The 20,411-nt window shown below is 42.8% G+C and overlaps 2 protein-coding genes across 14 annotated transcripts in view; one reads left to right on the top strand and one right to left on the bottom strand.

The window, feature by feature from the left end:
* Positions 1-7,991, top strand: part of PPP4R1 (protein phosphatase 4 regulatory subunit 1) — a 64,964-nt gene extending 56,973 nt beyond the window's left edge. For all 8 annotated transcript variants that reach the window (XM_063396588.1, XM_063396572.1, XM_063396580.1 and 5 more), the window contains 7 exons: positions 901-1,086; positions 2,560-2,721; positions 3,383-3,483; positions 3,851-3,971; positions 4,071-4,205; positions 5,208-5,349; positions 6,901-7,991. In XM_063396588.1, the coding sequence (XP_063252658.1) occupies positions 901-1,086; positions 2,560-2,721; positions 3,383-3,483; positions 3,851-3,971; positions 4,071-4,205; positions 5,208-5,349; positions 6,901-7,064 (1,011 nt within the window). In that variant the 3' untranslated portion in view covers positions 7,065-7,991. The remainder of the gene's footprint in view (positions 1-900; positions 1,087-2,559; positions 2,722-3,382; positions 3,484-3,850; positions 3,972-4,070; positions 4,206-5,207; positions 5,350-6,900) is intronic.
* Positions 7,992-12,558: 4,567 nt separating this feature from the next.
* RALBP1 (ralA binding protein 1) overlaps positions 12,559-20,411 on the bottom strand; it is a 33,001-nt gene continuing 25,148 nt past the window's right edge. For all 6 annotated transcript variants that reach the window (XM_063396450.1, XM_063396441.1, XM_063396468.1 and 3 more), the window contains 7 exons: positions 18,832-19,181; positions 17,259-17,420; positions 16,627-16,758; positions 16,022-16,129; positions 15,144-15,265; positions 14,608-14,731; positions 12,559-14,372 (listed from right to left, as the gene is read on the bottom strand). In XM_063396450.1, the coding sequence (XP_063252520.1) occupies positions 14,109-14,372; positions 14,608-14,731; positions 15,144-15,265; positions 16,022-16,129; positions 16,627-16,758; positions 17,259-17,420; positions 18,832-19,181 (1,262 nt within the window). In that variant the 3' untranslated portion in view covers positions 12,559-14,108. The remainder of the gene's footprint in view (positions 14,373-14,607; positions 14,732-15,143; positions 15,266-16,021; positions 16,130-16,626; positions 16,759-17,258; positions 17,421-18,831; positions 19,182-20,411) is intronic.

The raw sequence follows: 20,411 nt of genomic DNA, 5'->3' as shown, positions 1-20,411 counted from the left end.
CCACCCCTTGATAGCTTTTTGCAGAACGGTTTTGAAAGTGTTTCATTAAGCTGGAGCTGCCTCTGGTGTCTTTTCCAAAAGGAATGGAATGTCTGTAGTTCCATAGTTGGGTATCACAGTGCCACTGTGCACCAGTGCGATTCCTTGAGTGCAAACGTCAGTCCCTCACTTGTCAGTGGAACTGCAGTGGCTGTGGGAGGAAAATGCTCTTGTGCAGCCCTTAGTGGAGTCAGTCCCTAGCACTGCTGAAGCAAAGGCAGTGGTGAAGTCAGCACAAAGAGGTTTTCACAGAACTTCAATTCAGATGCTTTAATTCCTCCGTGGACAGGATTGTTCTTCACTGGAGATCTCTTTGTCTCTAGAGAGGCCTTTTCCTCCCTGTTGATTGTTCAGGGAGTTTGGAAGCAATATTGAACATACTACTCTGCTCCCTCCCCTTCCCTGCTTCCCCAAGGCATTTTAATTTAGTTTTCTTCTCTACACCTTCTCAAGATTTTGAGAGCATTAGGAAAGGGTTTTTTGCAGAAGTCTCATAATTTGCTGTTGTACGTGTCTTTATGGATGACATAAAATAGCCAATTTGCACAACACGTGAGCCTCAATGTTTGCAGAAAGGTAGAATGCAGTCTTTCCATTTCCTGGGCTCCCAAGAAGACTGGTCCATTTGCTCCCCTCCTATGTTGGTCTGGATATTTTCAAATAGCCCCCAGTCATGTTACTGGTTTTTTTGGAACCTTTTGGTGGAACTTAGTAGATTCAAAATCATTCTGCTCTTATTAAGACACCGTAATTAAATAATATTCTATAGTTATGGGGAAAAAAGAGGGCCCTGGAATTACAGTGAGCATTATGAGGAGTAAGTGATGAAAGTGTGGACGCTCTGCCTTTGTCCTGCTGCAGGATGTTGTACCTCAAGCCTTGCTGGATCAGTATTTATCCATGACTGATCCGTCCCGCGCACAAACAGTCGACACCGAGATTGCCAAGCACTGTGCCTACAGCCTGCCCGGCGTGGCCCTGACCCTGGGCAGGCAGAACTGGCACTGTCTGAAAGACACCTACGAGACTCTGGCATCTGACATGCAGGTGAGCTCGAGCAGTCTGAAATTCTGTGTGTGACAAAGACTAGTTACAACCTCTGTAGTGGTTTCTCTTCTTCACTGAGTGCTGGGCTGCTGTGCTTTTTACTCAGAGCTTTCCATCGCTGCTGGTATCCTATAAGGAATGAAGGTGCAGTGGTTGTTTCAGAGGAAGCAGGGGGAGTGTGGTACTCAGGTAGTAAAGGAATGGGCTGTTTAGGGTGGGAGATGGATCTCAAGTAGGAAAATGAGGAGAGGTTTCTGATTTGCTGCATGCTGGAGATCTTATGGCAGTGTCTGGGAGTCTGCTAGGTTTGAGAACTGGGGCTGTGCTGCTGTGGGAGCAGACATGCCCCTGCAGGCATGTCTGGAGCTCAGTGAGTCAGCCTCACAGCAGGCCTTGGTGCCACATCCAGTTAGTCATACAGGAATAACATCGCTATCACCACGCAGCAGCACTGCTGCTTTAAAAACAAATCCTGGAAATAGCAGCATTTTCCTTGTTGTCAGGTGGTAAGGAGGTGGCTTTCTGCATTTTGCTGTTGGTTTACAGTTGTTTCCCAGACCTCCTTTGTTTCCTTTTTTGGAGATGCTCTTTTTTATTTTTTTAAATATTCTCAGACTGCTTCACCTCTCTTGAACTTGCTGCTCGGTCTGTCAGAGCAGCAGTTCTCAGTGATACATAGTGAGTAATTTTATACATGGCTATTGCTCATGTTTTCCAGGCTCCTTTACAGCCATTAAAAACAACCAGCTAATAAATTTAAAACATAAGTAAAAATAAATTACCCTGTGTTCAGAAGTGTCCAGAATTTATCGCCAGTCTAATCTGAGTTAAGATTGGATCACCAAACCAGGGCAAAAGAACAGTGACCATGCTAATTGGAAAGTGCTGGCTAAAGAACAGATGCTATTTTATTTTTAAAATTCTACTTAAAATAATTACTCAAATTAAACAATGCACCCTCAATTTAGGGTGTCTGAAAACTACACTGGTCCTTGGGCTGCTGGGCACTAACTGTGGAAGAAACTTTACCTATTATGGAAGCTAAAATATCCCAGCTAAAACGCTGTGGGATACAGATCTTACTCATTTAATTTTAAAAACAGAATGAGAGAGTAGTAGGATGAAAGTAATTTATGCTAAAGAATTTAAAGCAAAAAGTAATGTGTGCAAGACTACTGATGTCAGGAATACTATTTTGCTTCATGGCATCTGAAAACTTAAAATATTTTGATGACTTATATTTGAATAGTTCTTTGATATTCAGGTGGAAGAAAGGATACCTTGTCATTTGTCTTCTCTTCCATTTCCTTTTTTTTTTTCCATTTTAAATTTCCAGTGTGTAATTTTCAGTTGTTACATGAGACACTGTAAGGATAATTGTAAGTAGTGGGATTTGCTGGGAGTCCAGCTTGGACACCAGCCCTCAGGTTTGACTGGAGCACTTTGGATCAGTAACATTGATTTCTGCTGCAGTGGAAGGTTCGGCGGACGCTGGCATTTTCCATACACGAACTTGCTGTCATCCTTGGAGACCAGCTTACAGCTGGAGATTTAGTTCCTGTCTTCAATGGCTTTTTGAAGGACCTAGATGAAGTGAGGATAGGTGTGCTTAAGCACTTGCACGACTTCCTGAAGGTACGTCTGTGTTCAGCTCTGGTCAAGTGCACTGACAGATTTTGCTTCATTTCATTGTGTGCATCTGCTTTTTAGCACAACACCCATGTAACTCTACAGGGATCTCTGTAGATATCTGTTTAATACAGGAATATATATTGCAGGAGATCTGTGTTGCTGGTACTTTTTTCTCTGAAGAGCTTTGTTCATGTTTATTCAGGATATGAATGTTTTTTGGTTGGTTGGGTTTTTTTGGGTTTTTTTTTTTTGGTGGGTTTGTTGGTTTGTTTTGGTGGTTTTCTTCTTGGTGAATTTTGTTGGGTTCTTTTTGAGGTCTCTAATCTGCCTACACAACTTACTTGTCAAATTTCTGTAGCAGTTTCTCTGTAACTGCCTCATTTCTGGAGCTGAGAGACACAAATCCTAAAACTACCTTTACTGTTTTATGGCTCTTCTCTTAGAGTATGAGGAGAGACTTGTCACATTTTCCTCTCAGTAGTGCCCCATGTGATTTTACAGTGTTAAGCATTACAGGGTTTAGCTCAGGAAAGCAACACTGTTGCTAAGGATTTAAGGCTTTTTAAATTAAAAGGAATGTTTCATTAGTTGTATTTAAAGCTCCTGTGCTATCTGCTGATCGTAGCCGGTAGTTCTTTTTGTAAGTTTGTATTTACTGTTACAGCTTCTTCATGTTGACAAAAGACGAGAGTATCTTTATCAGCTTCAGGAATTCCTGGTGACTGATAACAGCAGGAACTGGCGTTTCCGTGCTGAGCTGGCTGAGTACGTGCTTTTCTGAATGATTGTTTTTATTGCTGTGGATATTTAAAAAAATGTGAAAATCACATAATAGCTATTTTGCAATGATATTTCTTATTTCATGTTTGATTAGTGGGTGGTCTTTGTCCTCCTCCATGTCTCCCTTGCTTAAAAATTCCCAGTAGTTCTATTGTCATTATTGTGAGCAAGTGGCAGTTCAATATTTGCAAGTTAAATCAATGGCACTGAAAAGTAGATTTTGCTCCCCAGTAACTTCATTATGGCCACATCTCATGTTTGACAAGTGTTGTTATATGAATGATGATACTCAGTTAAGCTGCCTTTTTTCTTGCTGTGATGTGCTCTCCTTGGCTCTTACTCCGTCTTGTAGGCAGCTGATTCTGCTCCTAGACCTGTACAGTGCCAGGGACATCTACGACTACCTGCGGCCCATTGCTTTCAGCCTCTGTGCAGACAAAGTCTCCTCTGTCCGCTGGATTTCCTACAAGCTGGTAAAGCAATCTAAGTGCATTTAGCATATCAGACCTCTGAGTGCTGCTGGTCAGGAGTAATTTTTGTATTTACTTTTTTTTTCTTCTCACTTCTTCAAGGTTAGTGAAATGGTAAAAAAGCTGTACATGGCTTCAACACCAACCTTCGTGGTAGACCTCATGAATGAACTTGTTGAAAAGTTCTGTAGATGCCACAAATGGTCTGGTCGACAGACTTTTGTCTTTATTTGCCAGGTGAAATGTCTTCTCATTTATATTCTGGGGGTTTTGGGGAGGTTGGTTGGTTGGTTTGTTGTCTGTCTGTTTTCTTGTTTTGTTTGGGGGGTGGGGGTGGTGATCAGAATTAAGGGGACTGGAACTCTCCAGCTGCCTATTGACACAATATTGGTGAATATTTGAGAACTTTGTTTCCAGGGGAATAGTTTCATGGCTGTTTGAGCTTGACTGCCTCTTTAGCTCTGCATATTAGCAACAGGTCATCAAATCTGATATTGAATATAGAGCTCAAGTGTAGTAAAATAATCTCTGAGTTGGTAATCTGCTTTGTTGCTCAGCATAAAGTGAAATAACAAATCTTTAGAAATCAATCAGTAGGTGCTGCCTGTGCCTCTTCAGCCAGGTTGTGCAGCCTGGTCAAAGCCTGTGCATTCTCAGTGAAACAAACAGGAGCTGGAACTAGCTGGGATCCCAAGGAAATGGTCAAATTTGGAGGCTGTAGCAGAGGTGCAGACTGGGAGCCACTGTGGCTGCTGCCCAGGTGGACATTGCATTGATGTGTGTGGAGAAATGTGAGCTTCGAGCCTATTTAGAGAAACATGTTCTGGTATAAGAGGTGTTTATTGAGATGAAACATTTTTGTCTTAATACAGTATCTAGTTTAAACAAAGACTAAATTAACTGTGAGAAGGATTGCAAAGGTCTTCTACTTTTCTCTCCTGTTTTCAAGTGGTACAGTTGTTAAAAAAACAAAAAAAAAAACCAGAAAAAAAGGGAGTTCCAGATTTTATACAAAACAAGGTAGACTTTTAACTGAGCCTGAATTTCCTCAACTCTAGTTTGCTTGATTGTGTCTGGGTTTGTGCTAGAAAGTACTGTTACAGTAGTTTAAAACTTCGTGGATACCAGCTATTGTATAGGCGCTACAAAGGTAATAAGATCTGGTAGCTGTGATTATGTGTTGAGATTTCATCCTCCCTGTGCTGAAATGTAATGAAATCACCTCTGTGCTCCTGCCAGACTATCAGTGAAGATGACTGCCTGCCCATGGACCAGTTTGCTGTGCATCTGTTGCCACACTTACTGCACTTGGCATCTGACAAGGTTCCAAATGTTCGAGTTCTGCTGGCAAAAACATTGAAGCAAACCCTTTTAGAGAAAGGTTAGTGGCAGAAGGAGTTGCAATGGGCTGTGACTGCATGGGGTTGGTTCTTTTTTTTCTCTGATTTTCCTAAATTCATCTTGGAAAAAAGAAGCAACATCAGATGTGGGCTGCTGTTGCTGTTACTGTCTCTTTGGTGTGAGATATTACCTTGGCTGACATAAAGCCATGACCCCATTGTGCTGTCTGACCTGCTGTTGTGTAATGCTGAGGAAATGAGTTCTTGCTCATATGCCAGCCTGTTCCTTTGGTGTCATTTTCCATGAGTGAGCTGCTTCATAGAGGCGTCACTGGAAAGCACAAGTGAGCAGCTAGCAACTGTGAAGGTGTTGAACAGTGCCCTTTATTTAGTTAAAAAAAATCTGTTGATGTTCTGTGTAATAAGAGTAAGATAGAAAAAATTACACAAATACAAACCACCATTTGTTTTCTCACTGGGGGAGAAGAGAGCTGTTATTTGGGCTTTATATTTTCTGGTAGCAGTGGGAAGAAAGCTGCTCTGGATTCTCTTCAGGGAAATAAGACATGCAGCTCTCAAATTGCAGACTGTGCTTAGGAAAGCATCCCTGGTGCTTCGCAGGTGCCAGAAGGGTCAGCAGTGCTCAGAATCCAAGGGCCTGTAAAGGAAAGCAGCATTAGAAGTATTCAGCTATTCTGTAAAACAGCAGAGTGTCCACAATTGGAATACTTCATCCACTTCTGCTCACTTCCACTGGCTTGAGGCCTGCTGAGCTGTTGGGAGCTGCCTTGTGCATGCTGGCTCTGAGGAAGCACATGGAGACAGCTGAGATGGATCAGCAGATGGGCACTGATTTATCCTAGGGTAACTGTGCCAAGGATGTCACTGTTCTTCCTGCTCTCTTGTGGCATTGGTATCTTTGTGCCCCTCCATTCTGCATTGCCACTGTGTAAGCTTGTGGCACAGGTAGTCCCTGCCCCAAAAGTGTTCTGTGTATGATTAGGGAGGGTGGATAGATTGGGAAAGGCAGATTTAAAAAATCAGTTCAGGAGTTTTTAAACCTCAGATCTCAACTAATCTTCCTGTGAGCCATTTGTAGTTACACTGCTTTTTTTATGGATCTTGTGTTCTGTAGTTCATCGAAACTGTGGAATGTTGGAACTTCTTCCACTCCTGTTTCACGTTATCTTAGCTCTGTCATTTGATAATTATTTGGCTAGGCTGGCAGGGAAATGGAGTGGCCATGTGTTGATGGTTCACTTTCCTCTGTCACAAATACAAGCACTCTTGTCTGGAGTTGCTTCCAGGCTTTTTCTTCCTCTTTGGCCATGGAGTTTGTCACAGTTTTATACTGAAGGCCCATAGAAATCCTTGCTTAAACAATATCATTAGAGCAACTGTGCTCTGCAACATGGAATGATTTTTTTTAAGGTGAATTCATTGGTATATTTGGAAGTGTCTTGTGTGCCTGCTCAGATATTCCAGTTGGACTGTAAGTGTGCACTGTCCTCTGAAATTTTGTATCCCTGAGGTTGGTATTGAAGTATCTGCTGTCCTTTACTCCTGTAAGTGTTGTGCATTTTCTTTTACAGAGTATTTCCTGAATTCTGCCAACTCTCACCAAGAAGCTGTGGAACAGACAATTATGGCTCTTCAAATGGATGGTGACAGTGATGTCAAGTATTTTGCGAGCATCCACCCTGCCAGTACCAAAATTGCGGATGATGCCATGAGCACTGCTTCATCAACTTACTGAGTTCTGAATGTTGCTATAATTAAAAAAAGAAAAATTAAACTATCCTCAAATGCTTCTAAAATGGTTGACTTAGAGCAGCCTCTTTGGAAGGAGGGATTTCTTGCCAGGTTTAACAGGTGGATGTTATCTAAAACTGATAACCAGGGATTTTAAGTCAAGGCAAAGTAAACATACCTGTGTCAGCTTGACTTTAGAAAAACACTGCTCAGAGGATTATTTTTGCCACCGAAGCCTTAAATCTTCTGTCTTCCTGAACAAATGAAACTTGAATTGGCAGATCATTTTCATTGTAGAAAGGTTGTGATGATTTCCAGAGACCTGCATTGTTTCTCCTGAGGAGTTAACTTAGCAAGTTTTTTCTGTAGCAGCTGATAGGCGAGATGGCCAGAGAGGTGAGTTTGTACAGGGACTGAGACCTCCAGTATTAGAGCTGAAGTTTTTATCAGTCAAGGACTTGATCTGTGTGCAGCTGGGCACACCCTTAAGTGGGAATAGCTTTGATGTTTGTAAATGGGAAAAAGTAGAAATTTGGATTTCTCTTAAGGGCTCAGTGCTAACACTAAACTAGAATCTGATTTTAATCCTTAAATGCAGCATATTGCTGTACCCATTAGCAGAAAACTTTGCTGAGTACCTGTGTTCTAATTATTTTCATGCTGGTCATGACCTAAAGGAAATTTATTAGCACATGTACTTTAAGTCAGGTATTTTTAACTTGATCATGATCAGCTCTGAAGGTGCAACTTTTTTCTTCATATACTGTACATATCTGTGAGCCTCCTTGGAGTGCTGCAGTCTTTAATCATGTTGTTTAAAAGCTGTTGTGATACAAGTTGTTCTCTACTTGTCCAAATAAAATTTATTAATAAGATTGAAAAAAATCTTGTGACCTTTTTAAGACATTAAAAAAACAAGTTTGAAATTTAAGTGGACGTTTTCTTTCCGTTTTCTACACTTTGGTGGCTATTTCAGGGACAAGGGGTTTGCTTAATGATCATGAAGAATTCAGCATTTTGAGACTGAATATGTTACAGCACAGATGTACATTGACCATGTTGTTGAGGTTTTGCTGGATTCTTCCAAGTGTCCCTTTTGCTTGGGAACCTGTTGCCTCCAGCGTGAAATGGCATCTTGGCTGGAAGTAAGTCTGAGCATCCACCTCGGTCAGATTTACAGAAAGCTGTGAGTTCAAATTGCCCTTAACCTGCCTGCAGTCCATTAACTGCTCTCCTTCCCTCTCATTTAAAATTACTGATCCAGTGTCTCCTTCTGTGTCTTCCAGGGGCTTAACTTCCTTAAATCACCTTTCTTCCAGCCTTCAGAATCCAAAGTATGTGAAGCTTTTTTCCCCCGAGGAAGTAGAAATGTCTGTGGCAGCTTATCTTTGATGTATTTTAGCAGAACATTTTCACTTATCAGTCAGGTACCTGATGCCCTGGCAGTTGAGCCTTAGGGAGATATCTTTTTTCCACCTCCTGTTTTTTTGGAAAATAGATTATTCTGCAGTTTATTCTCTTGTAAACAGAAAGTTGCTATTTACTTCCCCAGAGGCTGCTTTTGTACTCCTTAGCACAGCCATGGAGGTGCTTAAGATGCAGAGTCATCTCTGTCTGCCTTTAGGTGTGGCAGGTTTGGGGATTTTTGGGGTTGGTTTGAGGTTTTAAATTGCAGGGGTTTTTTTCTTTTAGGCTTGAGGATTTTTATGAAATTTTTTTATTACTTTTTGTGGGTGAGTGTTTTTAATGTGCTTTTTCTGGTGTAGTTATTTATTTATTTACTTACTTATTTATTTTTCCCCACACGTGTCCCTCTTTCTTTTCAAAATTGGCAAAATCCCTGGAGGACTAGGCAGGGTGACAGGGCTGTGGATGGCAGCAGGCTGTGTGGAAGCAGGGAGCAGTGCAGCTCTCCCTGCTGCCCTGAGGAGAGCACCTGGAAGTGACTCCTCCCAGACCAGATGATTCCCATTTCAGCAGTATGCACTGAAGCCCAAGCAATTCCTGCATTTTGTTCAGAGAACATAAATCCCTTCATCTGAGGGGGTTTTTGTCTTTGTGTAATGAAAGTTAGATGGTAGTTGAATCATCTGTGCAGTTCCTGAGGTGAACAGGACCTGTTGAGCCCAGAGGGTGGTTCAGGTGATCCTCTTGGCTGTGGGTGAAGCACAGTATTTGCTGGAGGAGTATTGGGGCTTAAATCCCAGTCTTTGGGGCCAGGGCTTAACATGGCCCAACCTAATTCCACCACTGTACTCATGTACTCTTCCATTAGTCCAGTAAAATGAAGGATTGTATCTGATCCCTTTAGGTATTTTCTAGTTACTTAGAGGTAAAACACTTCCATGTTGAAAAATGAGAGAGAACTTCTGGATGCTTTATTTATGCAGTAGTGGTGCAGGCCTGGGAATTTGAGGGAGAGTTTGAAGCTTTTCCTAAGACTTGAGTGTTTGCAGTTTTCAATTGAATTCCCCTTTCATGTAACAACTGAAGATCATCTTCAGTGGAGAAATGGCTTTGTCCTTTCTCCTCCACCCAGAGTGTCATGGATCTGTCTCCTTCCTTTCTTCTTTGTTTGATGATTCCCAAGAAGCAGAAGAGAAGGAGAGACTTGATTTATTCTCAGCGTTTCCCAAGAGCATTTGGAAATTACAGCATTACAGCCTGAGGGATGTGGACTCTATTGCTGAGCTCTGCTGGGGGATTTTCTCATGCCAGCAGTGTTAGCAGTGTCAATAATTCAATCTTCATGGTGTCCCTAAGGATATGGGGTTTGGGAATATGTGCAGCCTTGTTCTGAGCGCTGCTAAAGGGCAGCGTTTCTTCTGTGGGGCAGTGCCTGGGAATGCTGCCAGACATCCTGCTGAATTTACCTCCTGGCTGCCTTGCCTGAGGAAAGATTTGAGCTCTGTACTTCAGTTCTCTTTTGGTCAGGGTTTCCTGAGCAGAAAGGGAGGTGGCTCCGGAGTTGTCACCTGGTTCCTGGTTTTCAAAAGCTGTATCATCACTCAACCTCCACCTGCTTGGTGGAATACCAGATTGGTTCTTCACAGGCAATTTTCATTGCTGGCCATTTAATCTTTTGGCTCACTCATCTCGCATCATCTTAATGAGAATTCTTCACAGAAAATCCCTTTCATTCCCATGTCCTGGTTGCAGCACTGCCTCACTCCTGCTTGCTGTTTTCCACTGCAGGTGCTCTCCCTTCAGTGGTTTCTCCCCAGGGACCCATTTCCTTGCCACACTTTCCTGCAGATTTCATGCCAATAAAACTGGCAAATGTCTGGACCTCTGTAGAGGGGGGATTTGTTTATAACCAAGACACAGGAAAGGCTTGGAAACTGTGTTTGTACTGCTCCGCATGTCCCAGATGGCTGCTGCACAAGTTCCTGGCCCCATGGGTTCATTAGGACAGCAGAACAGCAGGGTATTGTTACAGCCTTATTAGTGCTCAGTGCCTTGTCCCTGCACTGCCAGAGGTCAGGGGTGGCTGATTGCAATTGGTAGCGGATGGGCAGGAGGGCAGAGTCTGTGCCATGGCTCAGGCACTCTCTGACTGAGTTCCCTCCTGCTAGTCCCTTGTCTTCTGCTGGGGAAGCTGGTGTGCAGCTCACGTTTCCTGAGCTGGTTTCAGCCCAGGGACCCCTCTGTTGTGAAGGGTGGGAAGAGAAGCCTGAGGCAGGCAGGTGGGCAAAAGCTGGTTCTGTATCCCACTTACTCTGTCCTCCCTGACACTGATGGGAAAGGCTTCTCTCCCTGTCTGTGCCAGCAGGGAAAGGATATTTAAAGTGATTAATCATTTCTTTATGTGCAGAGTTATGACTTAGCGATAGACAGCCTTAAAATATGAAAGTATGACAGAAAGTCTCATTTAAAGTGTGCATGATCTTCTCCCCTCCCTGAGTGCCTTCAGATTCTGCCAGTTAATTAACATTCTATTTAGGTTGGAAAAATAAATACAGAGCCCAAGTTAATGGGATTATTTTAGGGTTCAGTTGCTGTTGAGGTTGGACTACATCTAGCTGATTAAAATACCCTGTCACTTAGCAGAGATAAACATCCAAATGTTTAAACACCTTACAGCTCTGATCACTGTCTGCTTGAAATTCTGTGACCCATTTCTGCAGACATGTGGTAATGTCTCTGTGTGGGAAATGTGTTAAAGGGATTACCTGCAGGTGCTTTGGGATCGTGACTGTGACAAGTGAAGGTACTGAGCACACTTCTTCTGCATGTGTTATAGCAAGGCTGAGGAGGAGAGATGCATTGTTTGAACATCAAAAGGAGTTTCAATTATTTTTCAGTCAGTCTGGGTTTGCGGTGTAAGAAAAACCCAAATAAACTCAGTCTGAGTAAGGTGCCAGCAAAGGCACAAATGGGGGCTAGGCCATTTCTCTCGTACTGGTCATCGATCTCATGGGTTCTTCTGGTCTCTTGACTGAGAATTTTGGGGTGGGTTTTTTGTTTGTTTTTTTCCAGTCCCCTTCTGGATCTTTGTTCCTGACACTGTTTCCTATAGGCAGTGCTGCCAGCAGAAATGTCCCACCCCCAACTTCCTGAGGCCCTGCACTGGGGTAACAGCAGGCAGTGGCTCTCGGTAGTGGGAGTGCAGCAGCAGGAGCTCATCAGGACTCCCAGGCACATCTCCTGTGTGTCAGCAAGTGGTGTTCACTGGTGCAAAACTCTGGGATGCGGTATTCCCATCTCTCCACTCAAAATGCTGGGACTGCAGACTTCCATGGTGATCTGCAGAGCTGTAGATGAACAAGGCTACATAAGCTGTGCCCAAGGCTCCCTTCCCCCTCCACAGGGGGAGCCTTGGGACCAGCTGTTGTTCCTCTCCTGGACTGGGGAGTTGAGAGAGAAGAGGGATTTGGGAAGGGGAAGTAGCCCGGTTTGCAGGGTTGCTCTGCCCCAGTGGTCTCAGTGACCTCGTGACCGTACGGAGAACTCCTGCGGTTGGGATGGGGAATTTTCCAGGGTGTGGCAGTGGGGATGTCTGGTTTCAAATCCTATCTTTGTGCAGTGTAATCCTTTGGCAGACGTTCTAGCTCACGCCGTTAAGGTGGCAACACAAGAAACCCCAGAGGAAATGTGGTGGCAAGTGCTTTGTGTCAGCAGTGACGGTGCCCACGCCGAGGCAGTGCCCCGGGAGGGGCCTGTCCTGACAGGTCTGAGGGTATCGGCCTCTGTGAGGGGTGGGACAGCGCCCAGGGCTGCGGTGAGGAAGCTGCTGCTGTGCTTGGGGCACTCAGGCCCCTCTGCAGAGCAAGAGCAGGTGCCCAGCCCCAGCCCCACCTGTGCTGAGGCACAGAACAAGTCAAAGGAACATCTCTCAGGTGGTTTGACACCAAGTTCCTGCTTACAGGAGCTGCACTGCTGCAGGGGCAGCAGCTTCACCTCTCTTTGAGTAATTTTTCATAAAAACCTCTCACCTGCAGGTACCCACCCAAGAAGAGTAACTGTGATCTGCATTATGAAGTAGATGAAGGAGAAACTACTTTCAAATGGCTGTTGAATTTATTTGCTTGATAAATACAATCCTAACAAAATAAAAGTTAACCAATATTAAGAGATTTGTCTGAAGAACATTAGAAAAATTCGTGATGATTCAATAGGAATTAGTGTGAATTAAACAAACAAACAAAAAGTTTAAATATTGCCAGCAAATATAAAATGTATGTAACGAAGGCAAGGGAGAATGCTTTAGTTTACATTTGTAATCTGATCACATTTTCTGTTTATAAACTTTTTTTCCAAATTTTAAAAAAATACTATGCTGTTTTTTTCTATAACATATCAAAGCATTATTTGTACAAAAATCAAATCATGGCCAATGATTCACAACAGTGCAATAGATAAAGAATACAACCACATCCAACAGGTGCTGAAAATAAATATCCAGATTAAAAAATAAGATAGCCTATATGCACTCTGTGGAGTTTCTGTCTATATATGGATTGAGGGCTGAGTCCAATGAGCGTATCTGAAACATTAAAGGGCCCTTGAATGCCAGTGTGGCTGGAGGATTTTGAAGGGTAGAAGCATTAAAAACAGCCAAACCCAAACCAAGTCCCAGGTGGCACTGGTTGGTTTGTTGAACACCAACAGAAAGAGGCTATTGCTGAACCCCCGGTGCCTCCCGTTGGCATCGCTCTTCGGGCTCGTTTGGAATCACAAGTGCCTGGGACTTGTGCAGGGGAAATGCTGTATTGCTTGGTCAGGCAGATACGTCCTAAAGACATAACCACTCCCATCCCTGCCTACAAGCAGTGGCTTTTTCCAAGAGATGGAAACATTTAAAGCGGATGAAGACAAAGCTCTTGGCTACATGGCAGCAGTGTGAACAGGGCCTGTCTCAAACAGGTGTGATGAGGGTGGTTAAGGATGAGTCAGTGGGTTACCTACTGCTAAAGGACATGGACATTTCCATCATAAGGGGACATAAATAACATCTCTCAAGTTTTTACACTTATTCAGTACATCTCAGAACAGAAATGAAGCTTAAGGGCATGTTAGGTAAACACGATACCCCACAGTCTCCCACCGTTTCAGCCAACCCAGAATAAATTTAAAGCTCCCTTGTATATAATCTGCATCAGAAAGGTATCAAAGGCACAAGCAAGAAGTGACTAGGTTAATAAGCAGAAATAATGGTGGATGAGGATGAACAGATTCACAAGGCAAATCATTAGTAAGTGTGGGTGGGTTTTGTTTGTTTACTGAAAATGAGATCTTCCAATTCTGCTCCAGTGAATGTAAATAATGATTTTGGTTTGAAATAAAACTGTTACTGAATTATTTTAAATCACCTGAAGGAAACCAGTCTTGAAATAATCTGATACTAACTGGAAAACTCTTCTGGCCTCTCCAAACTCACCTGAGTCTGATGAGTAGAAGCCACAAGTATTAGAGACAAAAGTCTCCAGGGCTTAAAAGAAAAGTTTCTTTACAGAATGTACACAGCCACCAATAATTTGTGCAGTTTGACTCAAATTACAGTAATTTGCACAGTTCGGTTGATTTTGTGCATAGCCAAGGAGCCGGATCAAATTGGAGTTTCTTTCCTGTCTTTACTTGGCGATGGCTTGACTTGCTGCTCCTTGCTTGCTTTTGGCTGCTCTTTGGCTGCTTTTGTCTCCAGGACAGTGTCTCTCTGCTGCTGAGAAACGCCCCCGCGCTTTTCTGCCTCCTCCTCCTCCTGGCCCTGCTGCTCGGATTTTGCGCGCTGCAGCAGGCGCAGCTGCACGCGCAGCTCGATGATGGCCTCGCGCTCCTCGTGAATCGCTTGGTTCAGGTGATTGTTCTTGATCTTTTGAGGAAGGGAAACAAATGTCAGGGCTCCCTCTGACACAGCAGTGCTGTGGCTCAGGGGCGTTCCACAGTGCTGGCCCAGGCAGCAACAGGGACTCCCACACAGCAGCGATTTAGAAGCTGTGTGTGGGTCACAAGCCTGGGCAAAACCGATGCACACAACCAGTCTGCACCTCTGCAATCACGTAACCACCGCGGCAGAGAACCAGTGAACGCTAAGAACCAAATCCTACCTCCAATTCCTCGTTCTGTCTCTGCAAATCCTCCAGGATGACCTGCAGCTCCTCCTCATCCTCACTCTCACTTTCACTCTCAGAAGAGTATTCCTCGGTTTCACTGCGGCCGTGCTGCTGGCGACTGAAAGACCAAGGGCAAATTCTGCTTTAAACACTTCCTCAAGCCTGCCAGAACTGTGGCAACATAACAGACTTCACTTGCATCCTCTCAATCATCTGCCAGTGGTTTAAAGAGCAAAATCAGACTGTCCTTTCAAAGCTTAATTTAATAAAGCACTGATTTCCTAGGGGGATTTCTTTAGTGCACAGGGTCAAGTTTCCTTTAGATCATAATACCATTGTTAAAACAACAGGAAAACATCCTGCAAGATTCAAATTGTCGAGACTTAATAAAAACAAGTAGCTTTCAACAGTGATGTTCAGTGGGCGAGCTTTTAAGCGTGGTTTAGAGTATTTTTTCAGCAAAGCATTTATGTACTGTTAATCACACTGTGCTATCCTGGCCAGGCTCTGCTGTGAGCTGTCCACTTTACCTTTGTATTTCAGCTATTTCTGCTCGGAGCCGATCTATTTCTTCCTTCTCAGAGGCGATCTGTCTCCTCAGAAACTGCTCCATGGCCAGCAGCTCTTCTTGTTCTGTTAAAATCTCGTTCTCCTGCAATGATCAGTTAGTTCACTTAAAGCCTTGACTTTATTTCCTACAGGAACATATAGTAAGTATGAGATGTTGCTGTTCTCTGAATATTTCAGTGGCAGTGGTTAGCATGTCTGCTTTGAACTTTGATCCATCAAGACCTCAAAGCAAATAAAAAGTTCAAACCCAACAACGTCTGTTCTAAATCCTCAAGATAATCACTATGCTGAACAGTTGTGGAGATGACACACCAAATCCTGGCATGTTTGGCTGCCTTGCCTTAAATCACAGGGGAAAGTTCTAGCCAACCAGTAAAATAACTAGAAAAACTGAATTATATGTCTTTAATCTTCTCCCCTCTGTACTTTCCTCCTCATATTCATTTTCAAAGCTACTGGGGGAAGCAGCAGAAGGCAAAAGAGCCAAAATAGCCGCCTTAGTTCCTTTGATCAGCAGGACAGCAGTTAACAGTACTGAGCCTGGCTACTTTGGGAAGTGGTGCTTTCTATGTACATGAACAACAAAGGCCACTTTTTTTCTTTCACAGTGTCTCCTTTCTGCTGTTAACAAGAGTCTCCTCAGCTCTGGGCTCACTCCTGCAGTCAGCATTCTTTCCTTGCTTCACTGACCATTAAAACAAAGCCATGAGGTTTTAATGGACACAGAGAGCCCTCTGAGCCTGCAGTGTCCCCTCTGCATCAGAAGGGACGAAGGAGTGTTTAATAGATCTAAAATATAAAATACCATCAGGCAAACAGGTAAGTGCCTGCCAGCTACCTGTGCAAGCAGAATATTTATAACTTCTTCGTTCTCATTCATTTCTTCTTTGGAGACATCCTCCTTTGAAAGGCTAGCAATTTCTTGTGCAATCTTTGTTTCACACTCCTGCCAGATAAGAAAACATTTAGAAGGATAGCTTCCTTGCTGACTGTATTTACTCTAAAAAAGATTTTTTTGAATGCATTATTTTCCAAATTTGGAACCACCATCGTAGTCGTCTTCCAAATTTTGAGCATGGTCTGTCCCATCTGTGGGACATAAAATAGTTTAAAATACACTTCTCAGATTTGTTAACCTCGAGTCTTCCAGTAACCCCTCTCAGTACTCTAGGACTCAATGTTTTAAGCATGTAATGAGTGTGCCCTAGCAAACACTAGGGTTTTCATCACACATTTTTTTTGTGAACAGCTGGGAAGATCTCTCTCTCCCTAGGGAGAGCCAGCTAAGCAGAAAACACAATTGCTCATCAGGCATGTAAAGTTAAAATGAGAAATCTGCAGCAAAGATTGAAAGGTGTTTTGATCTAACTGGGCACCTCTGCACTGTTATGAATTAGGATCCATGATTTAGCTGTCTGGCCAATAAACAGGAAAGTTACCCACCTGCCTCTTAGCTTCTCTTAGTTTCCTCTTAAGAGCTGTTAAGATTCTCTGCACCTCCCAGAGTCTCTCTTCTTTGGATAAGTCTTTTATCCCTGCCTGCAAGTCTCTGTGTAAACAGTTCAGAAGGAACTCCTAGAAAGATTGATGAAGAAATTGTCTTTAAATATTGTTATATTTATTAATATAATAAAATAATTTATATTGTACCAGGGCAGACTGAAAAGGAAGATCTTTCTGGCTTTGTAGCAATGGGCTGGGAGTTCTGGTTTTCCAAAATCTTGACATGTCCATGACAAGTGTGAACACACATCCAGCACGGATCCAGAGGCAGCTGAAGAGCAGTACTGAAGAAACCACCCTCCCTAATGGGCTCCCCTGACCTTCCTCCCACAACAAAAGTACTGGCCTACATAGCAAAGCACTCTGCAGGTGACACAGTTATGAGCATCATGAGACCATAACAACCTTCCATGAATAAGGAAAGGAAATCATCAAGCTCTTCCCAGTGATCTCCACCAATAGGATAATTGTGATGGAATTACATTGTATGTTGCAAACTTAGGAGAATTTTCTACTGAATATATAAAAGCCAGGGCAAAGATAAATAGAAAAACACTCAAGTAGTTGCCAACCTGTCGCCTGATTTCTTCTTTGATGCTCTCTTGTGTTTCTGGAAGTGCTGGCATTGTTGCCATATTTGACCAGCGAAGAGGTTTTGTCACCTGCTTGAGGGTCACATTTCCAAAGAACTCCTGAACATGTGTAAAAAACACATACAGGACACGGTTGCTGATCTGAAAAAAGGACGGACAGACAGGATATTGGTTAAGATGATTTATTCACATCTTTATCTGCAAAGCACAGTATCCTCCAAAAACAGCAGCTTTTAGTAAACCTTTCTGTGAGCCACAGTCATGTCACTTTGTCTTTAGAGATTAAAATCTGGATTGAAAATTATCTTTACTTTCAACAATGCAGTGCTAGCCTCAACAGATCACTTCTCTGTTTCTCTTACCTGTGCCTCTGAGGCATTTTCACACTAAACTCAGGATCTTCACATCTTTTAACCTACCAGAATTATTTCCATCACTGGTAGATGTAGAAATGCATTAAATCTCTTTGTACTCAGGTAAAGACAGTTAGTAAAAGGGAACACCAACCCTACTGTGTTTTATCTGGTGGTTGGCTGCACCTTCTCTCTCTTGCCCCAGCATTTAAGTATTCGCTACATCTTCTCTCTCAGATGACTTAATACAGTAGCCAAAAGTGGTATGAAAGCATCTTTCACTATATTCCTTGTTTCAACCTGAGACAGAAGCCTTTGATGATTTATCTTCCATTAAAATTTTAAAAATTATCCTGAAACAAATACTGGAGTTCTGTCACTACCTGCACTTCAACTGCCAAGATCTTGTTACCAGCCAAACATGATTGGGCCTGCATTGTTTTACCCTAATTGTTACTTCTTTTCCTAGCTAGAGAGGTGTCTGGCACAGTGAAAGAGCCAGGAATAACACCCAGCCCTTTTGTTACTGGGCCTCCACATGGACTTTATAATTAAAAGTCAGGTTTTTCTAACTTGCAGGGTTTGCTCCAGAAGACCCACACCAAATAATGTGACGTTTTCATCATGCACAGGACTAATTCTGAGCTGTATTTAATTAAATGTTTCCAAGATGTCTATTAAGGAATCAAGCAATCCAGAAACCACAAAATCTTAATGGGAAAACAAGTCAGTTGTTATTCCCCAGCCATTAGGCTGCAGACAACAAAGCCATTTTACCTAAGTCACTACTGCACCAGGAAGATCTATGTGCAGGACATGGTTCATTAGCTTGATATTAAAATTAAGCAACAATATCTTCACTAAACTATCACTGAATCAAAACTCCACAGAAACTGTGTATCTGCATGAATTATTGAACAAATTCAACCTTAAATGACTTCTCCTTACGACAGAATTGAAAGACAGCAGTCTTTGTAATACTCTGATAATAACCCAAATATCAGACCCACGTGCAAGCCCACATGCAGAAAGATTTTTGTTCCCCCTTTCTCAGCATTTTGGGTTCCTGAGACATAAAGAGGAGCTGTAATTTAGCTAAACTGAATCAGACAACACCCAGTTCCCACCTGCAAAAGAATTCCCACAAGTCTTTCTTGGGCTGCAGTTCTGCTCTAAGCCTTGCTGCGTGGTGCACATACCTGGACAGTAGGGCTGAGCACTATAGAAATATTCTGGATGTTCATTTTTGTTTCCAGTTCCTTTGCAATAACATGGTCCATATGCACAATCAGCCAAGAAATCAGGAGATGGTTGCACTCTGGCAGCTCTTTCAGCAGCCTCTGGCACTCCTGAACTTTCTCAGCTTCTGTGCTCTTTCCACAAGCATCTTCAAAGCGGGGCATGAGCTCTTTGGTAAGCAGATTTTCGGGCAGTTCCCGTAGGTACTGTTTGAGCAAGCTGGCGACTGTATTGGGCTCATACTCTTCCAGGTTTGGAGATTCTTCGCGATCATAGGCTGCCTTCAGCTCGTCAACTTTTGATTTTATTCCTTAAAATAGTTAGATCAAGAATTAAGAGAAATTTTGACTGTAAATGTCTAATAATTAAACTTTTTTTTTGAGACGTATTTATTTCACCTCTCCTTACAATTGAAGATAATTGAGAAACACCTTTTAAAAGTTACCCAGAAGTAACAAAGTGAAAATTGTGACTCAAAATTACATGACCACTGGTTCTACAAGCATTGACTACTCCTATGAAGCAAAACCAAAGCAGTTACAGAGCTCTGAATCAGAACTGGTGCCAGCATTCCCTTTCATCAAGGAACATAAAATAGGGTGAGGAAAGGTTGGGAAACTCAAGATCAATTATGTATTTGCATTAAGCTTCTTTCTGGCTGTTCAATTATCCATCCCTAAGCCAGGCAGCAAATATGTTTTTAGTTCAGATGCTGTGCAACAAGCTCTACCTGTAACAGCTTCCTTTGGTCAAAACAAACCCTACACTTTTTAGTTTCCAGATTTCCAGCTGGCCCTCCTCAGAGAAGGAATCTCACACAGGATCTTTGATTTGAGGCACCACATGAATAAAAGTGTGTTCACATAATTATTCAACCCAGCCAAGATTTTCTACAAGGTGTTTGTATAAACTCAGTGACATTCCAATCTTCCTAAGCTTGGGGAAATTTCATTCTTGCAGCTCAAACACCCACTCAGGTTACACCAACTCGGTGCACAGCCCTGGCTTGGCTCACACTCAGTGAGCACAACTGGGCACACTCAGCCCCTGGAAAATGCCAGGAAAACATGCTCAGGTTTATGGCTAAAATGAGCCATCACAACAGCTGCAGGACGCTAAGGCACGGCAATGCTCTCTCTGAGCTCTGAATTTAAACGATCCTACACGCACAAGAGGGAGCTGTTGCACTGGAGAACACCTACAAAGGACACAGCAGAAATTAAGGAAAACACACCTGTCAAAACTCCCAACACATCGAGTGTAAAACCAATCAAAATGTTTCACTAGGCAGGACTAAGCAACTACTTAAGGTGCTGCAGTATGTCTGCATGCCTACCAAACAATGTGCAGATGGACAGCATGAAGACAGCTAATGAAGCTTTCAGAACCATTTTACTGATTTTTAGAACCATTCTTTACTGGTTTACAGTGCTGGTTACAGTAATGTGATTCAAAATGTTTTCCTGAAATTCCTTTCCTTGCTTGTTCTTGTCCCGTCCAATGTACCCACAGAAGTACCTACAGGAGCTGCATTTCTGCA

This window comes from Prinia subflava, chromosome 1 (genome assembly GCF_021018805.1).
Source record: "Prinia subflava isolate CZ2003 ecotype Zambia chromosome 1, Cam_Psub_1.2, whole genome shotgun sequence".
Classification (NCBI taxonomy): domain Eukaryota; kingdom Metazoa; phylum Chordata; class Aves; order Passeriformes; family Cisticolidae; genus Prinia; species Prinia subflava.
Note: the sequence above shows the minus strand (reverse complement) of the source record. Positions and strands in the feature narration are given on the sequence as shown.